Source organism: Ochotona princeps, chromosome 8 (genome assembly GCF_030435755.1).
Source record: "Ochotona princeps isolate mOchPri1 chromosome 8, mOchPri1.hap1, whole genome shotgun sequence".
NCBI lineage: Eukaryota > Metazoa > Chordata > Mammalia > Lagomorpha > Ochotonidae > Ochotona > Ochotona princeps.
Window position 1 is genome coordinate 47365621 of NC_080839.1, and position 22728 is coordinate 47388348.

A 22728-nucleotide genomic window follows, 5' to 3' on the forward strand; every position below is an offset into this window, starting at 1 on the left:
GTAGTTTGGTGTGACCTGGTCACTCTAGCATGGTAGGCCTGACCTTGGATGTGGCCCAGTCCCACTCCAGGATGGCCTAGCTGTCAATATCATTGACTATTGCCTCCATTCCTGTGCTAAGGCAGCCTATGGTTCCTTTGTAGCAGGCTCCAGCCACTCCCTGTCAAGGGCACCAAAAGCTCACTGGAGACACACATCTGGCGCCCACATCTGGCACTGGCAGGAAAGCACTCCCCTTGCCTCCCTGCAGGGAGGTAAAGAGTCTGGGGGACCTATGACCCAGGAAGGCGGTCCCCACCATTAGTGCCTTCTTAGAAGCGGATGGCAAGAAATGTCTTGGGGCTGCCTGCCAAGCTCTCCTTCCCTGCAGGCCTCTTGGGTTTTTGCAAACACACACTACCACCGTTCCTCCCTTGCTTGTGTTTGGCCAGGCCATCTTTCCCTCCACCTGTCCAAATCCTTCTCTCTGCTCTGGGACTTTATTAGGGTCCACCTCCCCCTGGAAGCCCTCCTGATGACTAGGGAGAACCGTTCTGTTAACCTCCAACAACACTTCCACCAAAGGGCCCTGTACACTTCATTCTACACTAAGTCTCTAAGAATGAGTTTTTAAAGGGCATTTGATAGTTTCTCCATAGGGGCCTCCCACTTCCTGGGTCAGAGCCACAGTCCCTCCCAGCTGGGCAATACTCCTGCCATGCTCTGCACTGGCCTCAAGCCACAAACTCATTTCCTTTCTGCTGGCCTGGTTTTTTCACTGATGAGGGAAGTGCGACAGCTGGCACTCCTGCCATCATAGCAAGGCTACGATCATTAACAGAGCAAAGTCCAGGAGACAGCTTGGTACTGTGCATTATGAAGAAGCAAGATAAGCACAGGGCATGAATGATGAGTATTACCATTCCTGTCCATGCACATGGGGGAAAGCAGCTTCCAGGACAGGACAGCAAGGTGGTCTGGGGAAGTCACCTGGTGGACCAATGGCAATTTACAACAGAGCTTCCAGTGCTAGTTGGAGTTCCAGATGCTCCACTTCCAGTCCAGCTCCCTCCTTGCGGCCTGGGAAAGCAGCAGAGGATGGCTCAAGTTCTTAGGCCCCTGCATGCACATGGCAGACGGTGAAGAAGCTCCTGGCTCCTGGCTTCAGACTGGCTCAGTTACAGCCACTGCGGCCATTTGGGAAGTGAATCAGCAGATGGAAGATTCTCTCTCTCATTCTATTTCTTTGTCTCTTCTCTCTGTAAGTCTGTCTTTCCCATAAAAAAATTATAATTGAGTCTCTAATGATATACCCACACCCCTAGGATAGCTCAGGACACACTGCAATCTAGAACAATCTCAGGCTTTGTTGCTAAGGGACCTGCCACAGACTGCTTTGGAACCAGCTCCCTAGCGATGTCCAAGATGCTGATGGGCGGCACACTCTGAGCACTGAAGACAGAACGTGCTCAGTACACGCACACAGACTTAAACCGACTTGGCCTGTTCCTGTGTTCTGACATCACCAGCCATCTCCACATGGTTACCTGTTTGCAAATAGATTGCAGCATCTCTGAGTTCTTATTTCCCTGACATGTCCTCAAGAAGCCCAAACTCGGGCGCATATTCAGTCAACCACACACTATCGCTTAGAAATTTACCTGAAAGTCACAAACATGGCCCAGAAGTGTGATTTTAAAATGTCCAGTGTGGGGGTATGGGGGTGGGGTGAAGCATTTGATTGAGTTAACCGCTTAGTGGGCCTGGCATGGTAGCCTAGTGGCTAAATCCTCACCTGAGATTACATGCCTGGGATCCCATGTGGGCTGCGGTTTGTGTCTCAGCTGTTCCACTTTCCTTCCAGCTCCCTGCTTGTGGCCTGGGAAAGCAATGGAGGATGACCCAAAGCCTTAGAACCCTGCAACCACATGTGAGACCAGGAAGAAGCTCTTGGCTCCTAGCTTTGGATCGGTTCAGCTCCGGCCATTGTGACTACTTGGGGAGTGAACCAGCGGATGGAAGATCCTTCTCTCTGTAAATCTGACTTTCCAATAAAAAAATAAAACAGAGCTTTAAAAGTTTAAAAAAACAAAAAGATACTGCTTGGGATACTCAGATCCCATCCTAGAATGCATGGATAGAGTCCTGGCTCCACTCCTGATTCCAGCTTCCTGCCAGCGTTCACCCTGGGAGGCAACAGGGGATGGCTCAAGTGCTTGTATCTGCATCACCCACCTCGCAGACCCAGCTGAACTCCTGGCTTGCAGTTGCAGTTGTTGTGGATTCTAAGGAGTGAACAACCGGATAAGAGATTTCTCTCTCTCTCTTTCTCTCTCTCTCTCTCTCAAAAAAAAAAAAAATCTTTTCTAGTAAAATTTTCAGGTTATTTTATACTAAAGGTAGAAGTAGGTGAAACTGACTTTAATAAGATTTTCTTTAACCTAATATATCCAAAAGATTATCATTGGAACATGACACCAAGATAAAAGTTAACAATGTTCCTCTAGGGCTGACACTGTGACATAGCAGGTAGAGCCACAGCCTGCAACACCAGCATCCCATATGGGGACTGATTTGTGTTGCAGCTGCTCCACTTCCAATCCAGCTCCTTGCTGATGTACCTGGGAAAGCAGTGGAAAAGAGCTCAAATGCTTGCACCCATGTCACCCGTGTGGGAGACCCTGAAGAAGCTCCAGGCTCCTGGCTCTGGATCGACCCAGCACTGACTATTGCAGCACCCACCTGAGGAACAAACCAGCAGATGGAAAATCTTCCTTTCTTTCTCTTTCAGTTAACTCTGACTTTGAAATTACATGAATAAATAAAAAAGAAAATAGCAATGCCTTTCCACATGCTTCACTTTATTCTATGATTTCAAAATCCACACTGCATTTTATGGACATAGCACATCTCACTGTGGACTTGTCATAGTTCAGGGCTCAAGAGGCGCACATGGCTTAGTGGCTTCCCTAGGAGAGACCTACTGTTCAGGTGGCCAAGCATCTAGGGAGGGCTGAATGGCATATGGCAAGCAAGAGGAGAGAGATGAGAAGACCCCCAGCCAGGACCTGACCACTTACCGGCAACTTCCCGTGGTTCAGGATACTGCTCAGATAATTTTTGACTTCACTCATTCTCTGGTCATTCTTCTCTGACAAAGGGATGGAGTCTTTTATTGTGGCATGGTTCTCCTTCAGACACTGTTCCAGGAGGGCTTCAGCTAGCAGCAATTTCCCAAAATCATCTGAAAAAGGAGGAAAGACTCAGAGTGGCTCTTCCCTGGACGAGCTACGTATGGAGCCTGGACAGAGCCTCACATCACGTGGGGCAGGCACGGCCCAGGCCTGAGAAAAGTGCATTCCACCGATGTTCGTGAGAACAGCATGGCTATTCTACACTAGCTGCAGCGCCAGTTGCCCCATGTGTGATTTTTCTGCTGAAGTTTAGAGGTTATAGGAACAAAGCTCTCAGGACTTGAGTATAAATTTTCAGAATTTCAGAATTTAAAATGAAAGACAGTCATATTTATGCCTAGTCATTTTAAACTTTTTTTTACAAAAAATATTATTTATTGGAAAAGTGGAATTACAGAGACACAGACACAGAGAGACAGAGATTGAAAAAGATCTTTCATCTGCTGGTTCACTCCCCAAAAGGTCTCAACAGCTAGGACTCGCCCAGGCCAAAGCCAGGAGCTTCTTCCAGGTCTCCCACATGGGTGCAGGAACCTAAAAATTTGGTCTATCTTCTACTGCTTTCCCAGGCGCATTAGCAGGGAGCTGAATAGGAAGCAGAGCAGTTGGGACTCGAACCAGCGATCATAAGAATGCTGGCATTCCACCTTTACCCACTATGCCAAGGTTCTGAAACCAAGAAGGAATTCTCCCCAAACAACTGAAGAGGGAAAAAATACATAAGGTGGCCCTTATGTGAAGTACATTCGGATGCTCCCACTCTCCCTGTAACCCTGGAAGGTTTGCTGTTTTTTAAGGTATATTAAGGCACATGACCTAGGAACAACCTAACAGCCAAAGAGGAGCTGAGGTGGGACACAGATTCGCTTGTGCATGAACAGTCCTGGAACTTTCTGGAGTTATCTCACATCTGCTAGCTCCCTTGCATGCTGCACCGCCTGGCAGGTAGCTTTACTCCACCTGGCTTAATTTTTTGCCTCTCTCAGCCAAACTGAAAATCCCAATCTTGTGACCCCCAGTTGCTACCATGTACAGCAGCGGTGACTCGGATATAGGAGGCAGGTGTTTAGGGCTGAGCTCAAGTGTGGTTTCTTAACGGGTCTCAGAAGGCCGTACCCACCACCTCTCTCCAGCAACCAGGGTGAGAGATAGGTTTGCCATTCAATTTAAGTGCCCAACAAACACCTGGTTGAATGAATATAACCCTCTCAGCTGTCTCATGAGGTTGCCATCAGCCTCAGGGAGTTCAATGCCAATCCCAAACTGTCTAAGAACACATGCTCGACCCTCTCGTTTCACAGTGCACTTGCTGCTGCCAGGACAGCAATCCACCAAAGACTGCTGGTCACTTCTCACTCCTGGGATTGCCACAGGATGCTCTCAAAACTGCTGGTCCAAAATGGCCTTCTTCTAAATGAAAAATTCTCCTTCCCTGAGGTCAGCATTGTGGCATACCAAGTAAAACCACTGCCTGCAACACTGGCATTCCATGGATGCCAGTTCAAGTCCCAGCTGCTCCATTTCCAATCCATTAGCTCCCTGCTAGTGCACCTGGGAAAGCAGCAGCAGATAACGCCAGTCCCTGGGCTCCTGCACCCATGTGGGAGACTTAGAAGAAGCTCCCAGCTACAGAGCAGTCCAATTTTGGTCATTGTGGTCATTCGGGTAACCAACCAACAAATAGAAGATAACTCTCTGTAACTCTGACTTTCATATAAGTAGGTAAATCTTTTTAAAAAATTTTAAAAAGACAAGAAAGATCTCCCTCCCCTAGGAAGACTTTCTCCTGGAGAGCAGCTCCAAAGTCTAGAGTCCCAGGAACATGGACACAGGGGACTTTCACGCCCAGGGTGTATGTTCCCGATACTTTGCTATCTGTCTCACAATTTCAAAATGAACATTTTGAGGTAATGGCCAAAAAGTGAAGTACGAAAAATAACAAAGCAAAAAGCAAAAACAAAACAAAACAAAACAAAAAGTGTAGTACCTGGCTCAGACTGCCATCCATTGCTGGCACAGTCTAACACACAAAGGGCAATATGACAACAGATGGCAACAGGTTTTTGTACATCCCTGTTCACACGCAATTCCACTCCTACAGGTGTCCCAGCAGGTGTAGACAACGACCTTTGTCCAGGGTCATTCCAGTCATCCCAGCAAAAAGCAGACAGCCCACATGTCTATCCACAGAAGGCTAACTAAATCAAACTCAGGACACTCATCCAAGAGACCCCAGCCAGCCACTAAAAGGAATGATCACGCTGCTTCAGGATGAAGGACAAGATAACGTGATACACAGAGCAGTGCGCCCTGGTGCCCAGAATGTCCCACGGTGTGTGTCTGCACCCAAGTCTGCGAGGCTGGACATGAGAACAGAGGACCCAGTCAAAACCACAACCTTAGTCAAGCCAGGAATGAAAGGCGAGCTGCTCATCGCTTGTGTCCGCCCCCTCACCCCTGGTGACTCTGCACCCAAGGTCATGGCCTCGCAGGCCATGCCACCACCTGTTCCTTCACCACCCACCTGCCCATCCCAGCCCAGATCTCCCACAGCTCCCTGTCTCGGTGCCCTGCATGCCAGAGAGACCCAGTCTCCTTCCCAGAGCATGCCCCACTCTCAAAATCATGGGTGTATCCTCTGAACCCAAGCTGGGAATGCTCATGCACCAATCCCGAGGAGATGTGTGAAGAGATGAGGGTACTAGCAAAAACTTGACAAAAAAAAATTTTTTTTTTCCAAAAAGTTGTTTTGATGTATCTTCATGTATTTGAAAGGCAGAGAGACATACCTGCTGGTTCACTTCCTCAAATGCCAGCAACAGTCAGAGCTGGACTTTTCAAAGCCAGGAGCCTGGAACCCCATCAGGTCTCCCATGTGGGTAGCAGAGACCCAAGGACTTGAGCCATCACCTGCTGCCTCCCAGGGTGCACAGGAGCAGAAACCTGGATCCCAGTCAGAAATGGAACTTGAACCCCAGCACTCTGAGGGCGGGATGTGGTCATCATAAGCCATGGCTTCATCACTGCCCCCAAAACCTGGCCCCACAGAGTAACTTTGAATGTGTTGAATCTAATGAAAAATATACCCTGTGCATTCTTCTCTAATTTCCTGGTAAATTACACTATAATTGCATCAAAGGACAACAGAGTGGCAACTGAAACAAAACTACTACTGCATCATAGATGGGTGGGTTTGACTGTGAAAGGGGTACATGTTTGCTAAGGGCTTACAAAGAGCTCGGCACTGTATCATACAGAACGATCTCATCCGCACGGCCCTAAAAGATCTTATTCCCATTTTAGACATTATAATCACAAGGTGCAGGGTAGGAGCTGGTATCCTGGCATAGTAATATTAAATTTTCATCTGTAGCGCTGGCACCCCATAGAGGTACAAGTTTGAGTCCTGGACACTCCACTTCTGATCCAGCTCTCTGCCAATGGCCTCGGAAGGTAGCAGAGAGTGGCCCCTCCATGCACATGGGAGACTGCAAAGAAGCCCATGGCTTTGGATCAGCTCAACTTTGTAGCCATTTGGGGAGTAAACCAGCAGATGGAAGATCTCTCTCTCCTCCCTCTCTGTACCTCTGATTTTTAAAGATAAATAAATATTAAACTAAAAACTCTAACTTCCATATGCTATGAGTTTCAGAAGACAGAGAGTTGTTTTTATTAACATTCCAGAGCCTTCCCAAGACTTTTTGTCCTCCTCCAGGCCCTATCCTATTTGTTTTCTGTTTAGCACACAGCAGAAGGTACTGTAAGTTCACTCACTAACTCTCACTCTCCTTGCCCCCCCTCTCTCTCCCTTTCTCCTCTTCCTTCCATCCCAGTATTTTCAACTTACCAGACTATGGAACTGAATATTTTGAAATAAAAAGTTCTATATTTTCAGTTGTTACATGAAAATCCAGGGCCCACTTTGTGGCACAGCAAGTTAAGTCATTGCTCACAATGCTGGCATCACATGAAGGAGTCCCAGCTACTTTGCTTCTGATCCAGCTCCCTGCTCAAGTGCTTGGAGAAGCAGCAGAAGACAGCCCAAGTTCCTGGGCCCCTTCCACCCACATGGGAGAGCCAGATGGAATTCCAAGCTCCTGACTTTGGTCTGGCCCAACCTCAGCCATTGCAGCCATTTGGGAGACAGAATCAGCAAATGGAAGATGCTTCTCTCTCTTAGTAACTCTGCCTTTCAAATAAATAAAATAAATTGCAGAAAACAAAAAGAATCCAAGTAGATAAAGGCTTCTCTTTCTTTCCAGAGGCAAGATGAGCTGTTTTTAACATCCTGTTTTCAGAAGCCAACTCCCTGTGCCAGTTTAAGTGGTCAGCTTCTTTCTGCCTCGGGGCAGTAGACAGACCCTCTGAGAGATTGCGGGAGACTGGGTGCTGAGCTGGGCTGCCCACTCCAGCCCCTGCCCTTCTCGGAGGCACCTACCCAGGAGCCACCGAGTCTCTTCACCCCCTCCTTATGGTGAAGCCCCTCCTGACCACCCTCAGGCCATCCCCTCCCAAGGACCACTTTAGTAACAATGGCCTCTTATCAAATCCCTGCCTCTGTACAAGCCGCACACTCACAGACAGGAACTGGGGGTCCAACCCACCAACAGGGCCACAGCAGCTGCAGGCACCTGCACACCTCACCACCTGCAGAGGCGGGGGACCACCCCCCCCTCACCAACCACAGAGAGAGGAACTCTTGCCAGGTCATTTGCTACAAACACACCCTCTTCCAACTTCAACTTTCAAAACGATCACCACTTAACAGTGATCAGCTAAGCACAAAGAAGAAAAAAACAAGAAGCAGAAGTGACAACAGATGACCAGAGACTCAAGATGGACAGGAAGGAGGAGGGCGTGTGCCTAGCACAACGCTTGGGACACCACAAAGGACAGCTGTGTCCCACGCCTGAGGGCCTGGGCTCAGTCCTGGCTCCTCTGCTTCCAACTCAGCTTCCTGCCGGTGTGCCCCCTGGGGCTCCAGTGCCCCGAGCTCCTGTCACCTGACAGCGAGATGTCATGAGATGTCATTGTCGAGATCCAGGCCTTGGTTTCAGGCCCTGGACATTTCTGGACTCATCCGTGTGCACCATGGATATCAGAGTAGTGAGCCAGAGGATAGAAGATCTCTCTCTGCCTTTCAAGTAAAATGAAAATAAACAAACCCTATGATGTAGGAATAGATGGACAGGCATACGCTAAAGCGAGTGTAGTAAGGCGTGTTTACTGCAAGAGTTTTTGATCTTTGCTGAAGTTTGAAATGTTCAAAATACATTGAGTAGGGGGCAGGGAGACCCAACCTAAAATCCAGACACAGTGCAAGGAATGGCCTTCTCTGGATCCTGCTTCTGAGAAACGAACTGTAAAATGTAATTGTTGCAGTTCCATAAAGGGTAGTAATAGCTTGCTCAAACAGCTTTATTTAATAAATTGCATTGAAATATTAAAGCGTGGGGGAGAAAGGTGCTAGGATGTGGCTCAAACAAGACTAAGTCCCCAAGGACCAAAGCTAATTTTGGATGAATGGCATTCATTCTTCTCTATGTTTCAGAAATTTTTCATGACAAAGTTTTCTTCCTAGAGTTAGTATTCTGACACAATAGTTTAAGCCATTGCTTCCAACACCTGCATCCCATATCAGAGTAAGGGCTCAAGTCCGCACTCAACTTCTGACCCAGTTCTTTGCTAATGAACCTGAGGAAGCAATGGACAGTGGCCCAGATATTTAGCCATCCACATGGGAGGCCAGGAAGCAATTCCAGACTCCTGGCTTCAGCCTGACCCAGTCACTGCATTCACTTGGGGAGTGAACCAGATGATGGAAGATTTCTCTGTCTCTCCATTTCTTCCTGTCACTCCATCTCCAAAATAAATAATTTCTTAACAAAAAGTTTTTTCAGAGCCAGCACAGTGGCTAAAAGGCTAGTACACTGCTTTACAGTACCATATGGCCACTGGTTAATGTCCCGGCTGCTCTAACTCCAGCCCAACAGCCTGCGTATGGCCTAGGAAAGCAGCGGAGGATGGCCCAAGACCTTGGGACCCGATAACCCATGTGGAAGACCTAGAAGAAGCTCCTGGTTCCTAACTTCAGATAAGCTCAGCTCCAGTGGTTGTGGCCATTTGGGGAGAAAGCCAGCAGATGGAAGGTCTTTCTCTGTTTCTCCTTCTCTTTGTAAATATGCCTTTCAAATGAAAATAAATATTTTTTTAAAGTATTTTTTTTTCTGGCCCGGTGCCTTTCAAGTGCTGGAATCCCATATGGGCGCCAGTTCTAATGCCGGCAGCTTCGCTTCCCATCCAGCTTCCTGCTTGTGTCCTGGGAAAGCAGTGCAGGAGGCCCAAAGCTTTAGGACCCTGCACCAATGTGGGAGTCCCAGAAGAGGCTCCCGTTTCCTGCCTTTGGATCGGCGCAGCACCAGCCACTGCAGCTGGTTGAGGAGTGAACCATAGGACAGAAGATCTTCCTCTCTGTCTCTCCTCTCTGTATATCTGACTTTCCAATAAAAATTTTAAAATAAATCTTTTTTAAAAAGCTTTTTTTCTTTCTTGACTATTTGGATGAGATTTTTTGTTTTAATAAACAGACTCCCCAGTCATCCATCCTCTGGCGTACCCTGCTCTATCCTGCCCAAATAGAAACAGGATGTGAGTTTGAAGAAAATGTTTAAGAAGGGCCCGGCACGGTGGCCTAGCAGCTAAATGCGTCGGGATCCCATATGGTCGCCAGTTTTAATCCCGGCGCCCCCACTTCCCATCCAGCTCTCTGCTTGTGGTCTGGGAAAACAGTGGAGGACAGCCCAAAGCCTTGGGACCCTGCACCCACGTGGGAGACCTGGAGGAAGTTCCTGGTTCCCAGCTTCGGATTGGCACAGTACCGGCCGTTGTGGTCACTTGGGGAGTGAATCATCGGACGGAATATCTTTTTCACTGTCTCTCCTCTTCTCTGTATATCTGACTTTGCAATAAAAATAAATAAATCTTAAAAAAAAAAATACAATGTTCAAGAAGCATCTCTCTTCCCCCGGCAGATGGCAGAGAACTACCTCCCCGAAGAGGAAAAGGGCACTGCGGCTGGTTCTGCTTCAGCCCCAGAAAAAGCACCCTCTCTCCAGGCTGGCACTTGCCCTCCCCAGGAAATCTGCCCTCTGGGAGCTGCTTTCAGTTTCTGCAGAAACCCTAGACACCACAGGGCCACCAGGCCTCAGGAACTCAAGGTTCACCTCCCTGCCTTAGTACTCCAGCCCCTCTTCCAAGATCTGTACCTGCCAAAGTCGAAGGCTACTGACCTGAAGAGTCAGACAAGCCATGTGGGACTTTAAGACTCTCTCCCCAGCTACAGGGGAATCAGCTCCAACAACCACTCCCCCCATCTCCCCCACAAAAACAAACTACTCCTCAACCCTGTGAATGACCAAGGAGCCCCACAGAGAAAGAACCAAAGGAGCAGCCAACCGGAAAACTTGCTAGGCTTTCAAAGGCATCTGTTTTCCTTCTTTCTAAGTGTGTGCACGTGTGCATGTGTGCCTGTAGACGTGTTTAACACAGTGTCTTGAGCCCAGCAAGGCAGCCTAGCTGCTATAGTCCTCACCCTGAACGCGCATACCGGTTCTAATCCCGGCAGCTCCACTTCCCATCCAGCTCCCTGCTTGTGGCCTGGGAAAGCAGTGCAGAACAGCCCAAAGCCTTGGGACCCTGCACCCTCGTGGGAGACCCGGAAGAAGTTCCTGGCTCCTGTCTTCAGATTGGCGCAGCACCGGCCATTGCGGTCACTTGGGGAGTGAATCATCGGACGGAAGATCTTCCTCTCTGTCTCTCCTCCTCTATGTACATCTGACTTTGTAATAAAAATAAAATAAATCTGAAAAAGAAAAAAACAAAACAGAGGCAGCACTTGGTAACTAGACCATGCCAGCAGCACTCTACCACGGCTGTTGACGCCACTGTTTCCTCATGACATGCCATGCAATAGGACTGAGGTAGGGTTAGGAAGTGTAGGAGCTTCCTGTCACATGCAGCTCAGCATAACAAAGGCTCTGACAAGTCCTGCAGTGGTTAAAAAAAAAACAAACACTGAATTTCACTGAATTTGTGGTTTCCAAGTTTTTCACTTCTTGCCCACTACACATCCACCCCAAGGTCTTTCTTCTAGCCCCATAGGGAAGCAAGGAGTCAGGCTCACACTTCCTCACACTCCCTCCTAGCTAGCACCTTCTGCCTCAATCAGCTCTCACACCCATTCCCACCAGCCCATCCCAGAGGACAAGGACAGAGGGGTCTCTGCCATTCACCCATTCAGGCCTCAACACGGGCCTCACCCAGTTCACTCAGCACTGCCCACTCCTCCCCATGGCCTGGTTCAAGACCTCAGCCTGGGCAAGCTAGACATCCCAAGTGTCCTGCCACCTGTCCTTGGGCAAACACACCCAGCCTTCCCAAAAACCGCTGTTGGAGGTGGGGGGTCAGAGCAGCTCAACCACTTCCTGGAAACCTTGTTTCCTTGTTCCCAGCACCCCCTCCCTCCCCACTCCCTGTGGCAGCTTGGACAGGTAACAGTGCAGCTGAATTCAAAGGAATCAGACCCCTGGGGTTAGGGACTCCTGGCTCCACCACGCACTGGTCCGATTATCCAGTGTGTCCCTTCTCTGTTTCCTGGTTGTGCACTGGGGCAAGCCAGACTACCTGCCACCTCGGGGTTGTTGGGAGGAGTTACTAAGTTGAATAAAGGGCTCAACCCAGAGCCTGGCTGGCACACAGCAAGTGCTGCACAGGAGGGGTGTGCTGTCAGGCTTCTGGGTCCCCAGGATCTGCTGCAACCAGGCAGCCCTTCACAACCCCTCACATTTGTGTGTCCCACGGGCACAGGTGAAGGCCCCGGAACAGGATCTAAGGATGAGAATGGGTAGGGGCTACAGCCACAACATCCTGCCAGCGCCCGATGGACCACGCAAACTGAGGCCCGCCGGCCGTCCCCACTTCTTCACAGCCCCACCCGGGCACCCGGCAAACCCCCGCCCCTGTCTGCTGCGGACCAAGTTCCGTTTTCAACTTTAGGCAAAGGTTGGGGGTGGGAACAAGGGAAAGACAGACATAGCCTTCGAACTGGGGGGTACAGAGAGACACTCCATCCTTGGCCCAGAGTGCGCAGGGAGACAAGAGCCCACCCAGGGGGTCAGCTGATGACGTGCAGGGGCCAACGCTTCGGAGGGAGAAGGAGTGGCCCCGGGATCCCAGAGGGCAGAGGACAACAGGCTCTTATCTCTCTCTTCTCAAACACTCCACCTGCTTGTGATTTTTTTCCCCTCACAGAGCAGAAGAACCTTCCTAACCGCCCGGGCCGGCCGCACCCGCGGCCAACGCAGCATGAGGGCAGGCGGCCTTCGCCACCACGGTGGCCGGAGGCGCGCTTCCTGGAGGAGGCGGCGCGTTTGGCGCGCTCGCAGCCCGAACCAACCCCTTCTCTCCTCACTCACCGGCGTCTAAAAAGTTGAACCTGGAACTGGGGCTGGATCGCCGGCTTCCGCCGCCAGACACGCCCAGCGTCTGCAGCTGCCGGGCCAGTTCGAGCATGCGGTCCCAGTGGCCCTCGGCGCGGCAGCGCTCCAGCTCGCCCTCCACTTTCAGGTGGGAGCTGTGCGCGCCCTTCGCAGCCATCTTCGAGCGGGCGCTGTCATAGGAGGCGCGGCTGAGAAGTGAAGACCCGGCCGGGGGCGGCGTCCTGGCTGGGGCGCACACGCGGGTGGGATCGATAGGGGAGCAGGCGGCAACCGGGGCCCCGGGGGCAGCGGAGGTCCGGGAGGCGGCGGGCCGGCAGCAGCAGCAACAACACCCAGCGCACCACCCGGCGCCTCCGGGCTGCGGCTCCGGCTGCGCGGCGCTGACGCTTCCAGGAGCAACCACCGCCTCTGCTGCAGCACCTCCTGGCGCTGTTGCCGCCGCCGCCGTTGCAGCTGCTGCCACAGCCCCCGCCCCCGGGCCGGGCGCCGCCAGCTGCGGACCCGCCTCTGGCCGCGGCTCCACCCCCTCGGGGGCGTGGGTGGACGCCGGCGTGTCGGGCGCGCGGGCAGCCAGCGCGGCCACAGGAGCCAGGCGCGCGCCGGGCGGTCGCGGCAACCCCGGCGCGCGCCGCCCGCCGCCGCCAACGAGTCCGAGCTCACTCTAATGCTGCGCCGAGCCCGGGCGCCCGGGGGCGCTTCGGTCCCCTCTTGTTCCCCATCCCATCGGGGCTCTTGGTCTGAGAGATCCCCACCCCCGCCGCGCCGGCTTTGTGTTGTGGTCCCGTCACCATTGCTGTCCGCCTCACGTCACAAATCCGGGGAGAGGCTGGCCACTCGCACCCCCAGCCCGGGAGCCAGTCTGGCTGGGAACGGTCTGCGCGGCGCTCGGCCTCACCGGAACGCCCCAGCGGCCTGACGCGCGACGCCGCGCCATGCCGAGGGTGCTGGTGAGGAAAGTGGCAGGTCCCGCGTCCTCCCACGCTGCGGACGGCGTGGCTCTGAGAGGGTCTCACTTTCTTTTGAGACAGCGGAGCCCGCCTATCCAGCTTGCCCAGTACCGGGAGCACTTGGCCCGCCTGTGGGGATCCCTGGTGTCCTGGATTTCTTTAGGGTGCCTTCCCCAGCTTGTCACATACTCATTCTTCACAGCTTCTGGGGAGCCCGTGGGTGGCCCCAAAATTCAAAAGATGGGATTGGGGCAATGGGGACGGTGACAGTGGCCCTTCCGCCATCTGCTACTGCGATCTTACACACACACCGCACTTCTGAGGCTCTGAAGTGTCATGTCCCAAGAACTGGGTGTTGTCCACAGCTGGGAAGCTACTACCAGCAGCTTCATTTAACCTAGGCAAGTTTTTTGTGTGACACTCCTGGTCTTCGTCACCCGTGGGACCCTTTGCCTTCGAGGCCACAAGGGCTACCTGCGGAAGCCATCCATCATGGCTCCAGCTAGCCTCCCCTCCCCTGCAGGCCGGCTGGTGGAGCTCAATCCTCGCCTGGGATCCTGGGTTACTTCACTAGGGCTGCGGCTCCCAGCATGCAGGGAGGGAGGTCCCAGGAGGAAAATGGGACCGCTCTGGCTGCTGGAATTCAGAGGTCATTTACCCAACCGGCTGCTAAACTCCCCCTCACCTGCTCCTGTCAAATCCCCAAGCTGGCTTTTGTTGCCCTTTGGCTGCCCTTGGTGGTCACCAGAACTGGATTTGGCTTGGAGAGATGTGAGGTCAGGGTGGCCTGGGAACTCAGCTGGTTTGCCCCAGGCCTGGCATTCCTGGGCAGGGAGTGAACAGCAGGGCTTGATAAAAAGGAAGGCAGATTTGACAGAAGAAAGCAAGCCACCTCTCCTCCTGTTTTTTTTTTTTTTTCTCTAGGCATTTGCCAGTCCTGCCTACAGGTTGCAGAACATCCTGGAACTAGCTGCACAGGGAATCGCTGCTTCTGTGGGTCACCCACGTATGGATGGGTGCAGCTGAAAGGGGGATCTAGGAGGGAACCCAGTCTTCATGCTTCAAATTTATAACTAGGCTGTTCCTCAACACTGGGAAATGTGCCTGGCAGCCACATCATTCTGTAAGGGCAGGGACAAGACATGTTTCAAGGGAGTAAGAACAGTGACATTTGCCAAACCAAAAGGTAAATACGAAGGCTGGCTGTTGTTTTTGGAATTATCTGAAATCTCTGACGAGAGCTTAGCGCAAAGTGTGAGCAAAGACTGCTACCGCGTGACAGCTCACCACAAACAGTGCCCACACCACCTGATGACCAGCGAGTTGACCACATGATCCACCATGGTGACAAAGCCATGGGGATCCTGGGAAACAGCTGCTGTTGCTGAGAGAGGTGGACAGGGAACAGAAGAGATTGCACAGGGCAGACATGGTGGCTCAACAGGCTAGTGCTCTGCCTACAAGTGCTGGCATTCCATATAGGCACTGGTTCACTTCCCATCCAGCTCCCTGCTAATGTTCCTGGAGGAAAAAAAACAGAGGGTGGCTCAAGTTCTTGTGCCCCAGAACCCATGTGGGAGACCTGGAACGAGCTCCTGGCTTTTTGGATCGGCTCAGCTCTGGCCATTGTGGTCTTTTGGGAAGTGAACCAACAAATGGAAGAATCTCTCTCTGTCTGTCTGTCTGTCTCTCTCTGTCTCCTCTGTAAAACTTCCTTTCACATAAAAATAATGTTGTTCGGGCCCGGTGGTGTGGCCTAGTGGCTAAAGTCCTCGCCTTGAACGCACCAGGATCCCATATGGGCGCCGGTTCTAATCCCGGCAGCCCCCACTTCCCATCCAGCAACCTGCTTGTGGCCTGGGAAGGCAGTCGAGGATGGCCCAATGCCTTAGGATCCTGCACTCGTGTGGGAGACCTGGAAGAAGTTCCTGGCTCCTGGCTTCGGATCGGCGCAGCACCAGTCGTTGTGGTCAGTTGGGGAGTGAATCATCGGACGGAAGATCTTCCTCTCTGTCTCTCCTCTTTGTATATCTGGCTTTGTAATAAAAATAAATAAATCTTTAAAAAAATGTAATTTTGTTTTGTTTTTATAAAGAAGGAGAGATTGCACAACATGCAGGACCAGCATCTGATCTAAAGGAGACCCTAAAGCCATGTCCACAGCAACTTAACACCCACAGGCACAGACGCAGGCGCAGTGGAGAAGCTTTTGCCCCTGGAGCATGAGAAAAGTCATGTAGAAAGGTCTTGTTGATAGCTCATGAAGGGAGGGGGGGCTTGCGATCTCTCAGTTATGAGCTGCAAGGTTTCATGCAGTGAGCCCAGAAAGATATAGTCATTTAAATTCACACGAGACCTTTTCATGTTGGGTACCCAGGGGAAAAGTCTGGCTACTGAGAACATCCCCACCCCTGCCGCCAACCCTGCCCCCCTTCCGACCACACTTCGTCGGTGACCCAAAGAAACAAGCAGTGATTCCTTTGGTAGCTAGTTCCAGAGTGTTCTGCAAGCTGCAGGCAGGACTGGCAAAAGCCTGGAGAGAAACTAGGAGGAGGAGTGGCTTCCTTGTCAATGCTGCCTCCTGCTTATCAACCCTGTTCATTCCCTGCCCAGATGAAAGTCAGATGCGCGTGGAATCTTCAGAATTGGGCCACGCTGCCTGCAGCGGCCTACCCGAGCCAGGAATCCTCAGCACTGCCTCCTCTTCCTTGGTCGCCAAGGGTTTGCACACCTGGATGACTGCAGTAAAGAATTTACTTCTGGGGTACAATAACAAACTATTAACTTCGCAGAGATCTTAGACCTTCTCTGAACTAGAAGAATAACAAATGGATGAATCAATCTTAGCGTTCTCCTGGAGAACACAAGGAAAGGCTGCCCATGTACTGGGTGAGAACAGAATCAGCGGGTCCTTGAAGGCCTAGGGAAGGTCCTGGTTGAGTGTCTGTGAGAGCATCTCAGGGTACTGAGGCACAGAAATCCAGCCAAATTGTTGGCTTTCCCTGGAGAAGACAGAGGTATTGAGTCCCAGCTGCTCCACTTCCGATATGCCTCCCTGCTAATGTACCTGGGAAAGCAATGGAAGAGAGCCTAAGTGCTTGGGTCCCTGCCACCCATGCTGGAGATCCAGATGAGTTCCAGGCCTTGGCCTAGCTCAGCCCTGGTTGTTGTAGCCATTTGAGGAGTGAACCAGTGGGTGGAAGATCTCTCCAACACTGTCTTTCAAATAAATAAAAATAGGACTAAAAATCTAAAAGAAGTATTGACTATTTTGATCAAAAGAGGCGACACAGATTTACAATTGTAAACGTACAGCCTTCAGAGGTAATAGAACATTTGTGTTTGGTTTGCTAGGAAAGAGAAAGTAACTGATCGTGTTGATGTGCCAGTGTTGACCAAAAGCCTGTCTATGTCCCTAAGGTCCTAAACAAATCCAAATTCTTGCTCACTGGATTAGTTTTAACTGATAGGATATACATGCTACACAAACTAGGATAAAATGCGAAAATTCCTTTCTCTTTATGGCTTTGGGCATCAATCCTTCTTTAGCACTTTGTTTTGGAGGCTCTTGTTCAAGTTTGATTAGAGGAGGTTCAGTTGGGTCAGTCGGGTTTAGCCCACTAGAATACCAGCAGACTTTCCTGGCCTGGATCGAACATACAACCTAATGCTGGCTTACACACCAATTGACAAATCAATACCGAAATGAACTGTCACCTCGTTATGGGCAGGGAGCACTTGGGGACTGGAAGGAGGAGTCCATTAGGAGGGCATGCCACGCAGCAATTTCTCTCACATAATTTGCAGACAGGTTTTTGTGTTGTGCCCAAAGGAGATAGGACTGTTTCGTGGTTAAATAAAGGTTCCAAGCTTGCAGTTGGTCAGTTTTAAGCATGGCAAAGGAATATTGAGGATTGTTAAACAGAAGTGTAACCAAGTTGTTTGTTGACAATAAGGGAAACACCTGTAATAATGGTCACATTAAAGATTTATATTATTGTGCCCATATCAAAAGTTTGTAAGATTGTCCGTTATTTCCAGGTCATGTTTGTGGGTTTAAGGATGGGAATCCTCCACTGATGGCTTGCTTTCTGCTTTTTCCCCTCCTCTTCATTTCTTCATTCTAGGGTTCTTTCAAAATAGCCAATGAGGTCTGGCCACAGGGCTATTTCCCACTCTAGTTTTTGTTTGTGTGTTCCGTCCTCTCTGCCTGGTTAAAGACCATCCATGAAAACAACAGAGAGCCAGGTTGCATCTACTTAGGATTCACTCCTGAATGCTGTCACAAGATGCTAAAGGGCTTCACCCCTCATCTCCATCAGACTTTTCCTTCACAAAGTCACCATCCCTTTTCTTGACCAGCATCTGAATCAGCGCAGGATTTATTTTCACAGGGAAGACTAGGGGTAGCTCCCAAAAACCTTTGGCCAGCACTTACTGCTTTTCTAAAACCCTGTGATTTCCTATGGAAGATCTTGTTGAGGGTGTTCCCATTTGGATTTTTTCATTGAATTTACAGCACCAGAGGCTCGCATTCATATGTAAGTTCATGGATAAATATCTGGTTAACTATCCTAAAACAATTTTTTAAAAAGACTTATTATTAGAAAGGCAAGATTTACAGAGAGAAGGAGAGACAGAAAAAGATCTTCCATCCACTGGTTCACTCCCCAAACAGTGTAAATGGCTGGAGCTGAGCAGAGCTGATCTGAAGCCAGGAGCCAGGAGCCAGGAGCCAGGAGCCAGGAGCCAGGAGCCAGGAGCTTCTTCTCTGTCTCCCAGGGGGTGCAGAGTCCCAATCTGGGCCATCCTCTGCTGCTTTCCCAGGCTATAAGCAGAGAGTTAGATGGGAAGTGGAGCAGCCGGGACGTGAACTTGCACCCACATGGATTGTCAGCATTTGGAGGTGGAGGATTAGCCAGTTCAAGCATTGTGCTGTCCCCTATAACCATTTTTTTTTAAAGATTATTTGTTTGAATGACACAGATAGAGGGAGAGATCTTTATCTATGAGTTTACTCCCCAAATGGCTACAATGGTTAGGGCTGGGCCAGACTGAAGCCAGGTACCAGGAATTCCACCCAGGTCTGCCCAATGGATGACAGGGGCTCAAGCCCTTGAGTCATCTTCTGTTTTCCCAGGCACATTAATAAGGGTCTGGACTGGCAGTGGAGCTCAGGCCTTGAATTGGTGCCCATTATGGAATGGCAGACATCACAGGTGGGAATGTCACTTCTATGCCACAATGCCAGCTCCTAAAGATCCTTAAAGAACTCCACAAAGTTCTCTGTCTCTTATCCAGGCCTTGAAGACTTTTTGGCAATGTTTTTCAGTTGAGAATCAAACCACAACATAAAGACCATCACAAAGGACTGTTTCCATTTCTAAAGGAGGTTTAAAGAAACAAGTTAACTTTGCGAAATTTATGTCACACAGAGGAAAGGAGAGGGGCCAGGGTGAGACTGAGCAAAGGGAGGTGGAGGGCCATAGGACGAAGGGAAAAAAGCAGTTGGCTTGATATGTGACACGGAGGGGGGGATCTAAAAGATAGTTTTAAAAGGGTCACACGTCTGTTTTGCTTTGACCGAGGAATCTGTTAAGGAAGTAATCTTAGAATCCATTTTTGTTTGGTTGCTTCCTTATGCTAATTTGAAAAATGGATATTTGGGATTATATTCCCTTTTCACATTAGCCTATAAGTTAATAATTTTGTTCGCATCGAAAGAGGAACCTTCAGAGGCTAACAGTGTGGCACAACAGGTTGAGCCACTGCTGTCTCAGCTAGTTCACTTCTGATTTAGACCCTTATGATACACTGGGAAATGGTCTAAGATAGCTAGGAATGTTGGACAGGGCAAGGGATGGATTTTGAGCCAGAGAGTTCAAAGAATCTGAGGAAGTAAACAGTGTTTGATACTATAAGTTGTAGGCTCATTGAATGTAAAAACCAAAGCTATTTCCAACATCTATCCTGCTGAACAGGAGTTTCCCAAGATGGCAAAACCCATGTCAGCGTCAGCAGTGTGCTGTTGGTTTTCATTCCTCCTGTGTGTTGACTCGAAGATGCTGTGTGGATGAGCATCTTACTCCCATCACATCATTCCCATACCAGTTGTCATCGCGGCCTTGAGTAGTGAGACTGGAAGGCACCGGTTCCTCCCAGCCATTTAGAAAGGAAACAACATCCCCAAGAGGTGATCTCCTCCCCAGCCTTCTACTCTAGCCTCTTTTCTCATTCTTGCCATTTTGGAGCCATTGTGTTTGCATATGCAGTCCCCTAAGTCCTGTGTTTCCAGCACACAAAATATTATTGACCAAGGCTCAGCTTTTGTGACACTCCCACCTTGCTGTCACCTTTAAGATCCTAAATCCAAAAATGAATGTGGTTTTTGCTCCATAGTCAACAATTATTCCATTCACTCTGGTCCAGTCCATGTGATACAAAACAGAATGGCCAACTGCTGACCTATGATCCTCATATCCAGAAATCAATTTTCACATATCACTCTGATGATTTGCTGACAGGATCTCATGTCTTACTTAATTATTAAAACCCAGCCAGCCCTCCCAGAATGTTGACACTGAAACTCTGCCAAGGGCTGGCTGTACCATCAGTCTTTCCCTTTGACAGCTGCCAGAAACATTGCATCTAATCATTAGGTTAAAGATAAAGTACTACAAAGGCAGGCTTCAAAATCTGGAGTTCTTTGGGCTTGTACAAGGTAAGCACGCAGTAATTATTTGTTATGCTAATTTTAGCATCTTGCAATACCAGATTTTTCCAAGTCTGGGAGGTGAGAGCCTCCGTTTGTGTTTTATACCCAGCCACCTACTTCCTGACAGAGACATCCCAACACCTTCCTCCTTGCACTGACCACCCCAGTCCTTCAGTTCCTGCCTGTCTCCACTGACCCCCTAATTATTCCTGACGGCTGCCAGTACTCTTGCAAGACTGCTGCCCTAGTCTCCTCCCATGATGTCTCCCAGGCCTGGCCAGTGCTGGCTGTCTGCCCAGCTGCTGCTGTCCCAACAGGAAGTCCCTTCGGCCCACCAGGGCACCCAGACTTTCCAGTTTGACTTTGAGGATTTATTTTTAAGTCTGACCTCTCCATCATTAGAGAAGTTTTAGGCCGTAAATCATGGCTTTGTACCTCTTGCTTTTTAATTATTATTTCTTTTTTATGTTTTTTTTTTAAGAACTCTTTTTTTGGAAAGTCAGATATACAGAGAGAGGAGGAGAGACAGAGAGAAAGATCTTCTGTCCACTAATTCACTCCCAAAGTGGCTGTAATGGCTGGAGCTGAACCGATCCAAAGCCAGGAGCCAGGAGCTTCTTCCAGGTCTCCCATATGGAGCAGGGTCCAAAGGCTTTGGGCCGTCCTTGACTGCTTTCCCAAGCCACAAACAGGAAGCTGAATGGGAAGTGGAACAGCCTGGATTAGAACTGGCACCCATATGGGATCCCGGAACTCATATGGGATAGAACTCTAGCCACTAGGCTACTGCGCTGGGCCCTTTATTTATTTATTTTAAATTTGTTTTAATTTGTTTTACAAGGCAGAAACACACAAACACAATCTTTTATCTGCGGTTGCTGTTTTACTTCCCAAATGCCTACAAACATCCAGGGTTGGGCCAGGCCGAAGCCAGGAGCCAGGAATTCAATCTGGGTCTCTCACATGGGTAGCAGGGATCCAGGTGTTTGAGTCATTACCCAGTGCCTTGCAGAGTGCACTTCAGAGGCAGTTAGATCAAAAACAGAACGAGAACATGCAACCCAGGGACTTAGATATGGGATTCAGGCATCCCAAGTGGTGCCTTAGTCCATGTGTCACGTAATAGTATCCCTATAAATGGAAGATATACCATTGCTTTTGTCTCGAAAGAGTTTGCATGTGGTGAGCATTCTTTTCCCTCTTAGCTATTTATACGAAAGTTTCTATTTTTTTAAAATAGGCTCAATTGCTTTTAATTTCAGGCAAGGCGTGGTGGCCTAACGACCAGAGTCCTCGCCTTAAACGCACCAGGATCCCATATGGGCGCCGGTTCTAATCCCGGCAGCTTCATTTTCCCTTCCAGCTCCCTGCTTGTAGCCTGGGAAAGCAGTCAAGGACGGCCCTAAGCCTTGGGACCCTGCACCCGCGTGGGAGACCTGAAGGAAGTTCCTGGCTCCTGGTTTTGGATGGACGCAGCACCGGCCGTTGTGGTCACTTGGGGAGTGAATCATAGGATGAAAGATCTTCCTCTCTGTCTCTCCTCCTCTCTGCATATCTGACTTTGTAATTAAAAATAAATCTTTCAAAAAAAAACTTATTGAATTTCTATCTCTTTTTTGGCCAATTTTGGTAAGTTTTTTTTTTCTAGGAATACATCCATTTAACCTAGTTTTTCATATTTTAGTTGCAAAGTTATTAATGAAATCGTTTCTAATGTTTATGGAATATATCCTGATATCTGTATTATCATTCTTGATATTATGTATCCATGCTCTCACTTTAAATTTTCCTTGTGAATTTCCGGGACTTGCTCTTTCTCTGTGTTGAACATCTCATCGCTCTGGAGATGGCAAGCAAAGAGTTGGATCAGCCGGACTGTCTGCTCAGGGTGACCCTACGCTCCCTCCGTGGCCCGCTCTGTGGCGGTGTGGCATTTGCAGGCAGGTCCCCAGCACTCACACATGCTCTGGAATGTAGTGTCCTCTGTGAACACCATGAGATGTGGACTTCCCCGTGTAGGCTAGTGAGGAGAAGAGAGAAGCACCAACCCGCCACCGAGCATAGAAGCTTGGGGCACCTCCAGTGGGGAAATCTCCAGCCAGGAGCAGAAACACAGTGTGCTCAGCCTTTTCTGGGCTTTGGGATGGGCCAGCTCTGGGTGATTCACTCCCCAAATGGTCACAAAAGTTGGGATTGCGTCAGACAGGTTGAAGCCAAAGCCAGAACTCTAGTTGAGCTTCCCACATGGGTGGTAAGGGTTAAATCACTTAAGTCATGTTACCTTCCCATGTGCATTAGTAGGGAGCTCGATAAGAAGTGGAGTAACAGGCACTGGATAAAAGAAGTCCCTTTTAAGGGCCAGTATAGTGGCATAGGGAGCTAATCCTCTGTCTGCA

General features: G+C 49.8%; 1 protein-coding gene across 1 annotated transcript in view; it reads right to left on the reverse strand.

Moving 5' to 3' along the window:
• The window catches only part of TTC7A (tetratricopeptide repeat domain 7A), a 95513-nt gene extending 82253 nt beyond the window's left edge, over window positions 1-13260 (reverse strand). Inside the window, exons 1-2 of the mRNA XM_058667982.1 lie at window positions 12647-13260; window positions 3060-3223 (exon numbers count right to left, since the gene is read on the reverse strand). Coding sequence (XP_058523965.1) covers window positions 3060-3223; window positions 12647-12827 — 345 coding nt within the window. The 5' untranslated portion in view covers window positions 12828-13260. The remainder of the gene's footprint in view (window positions 1-3059; window positions 3224-12646) is intronic.
• Window positions 13261-22728: the final 9468 nt, after the last annotated feature.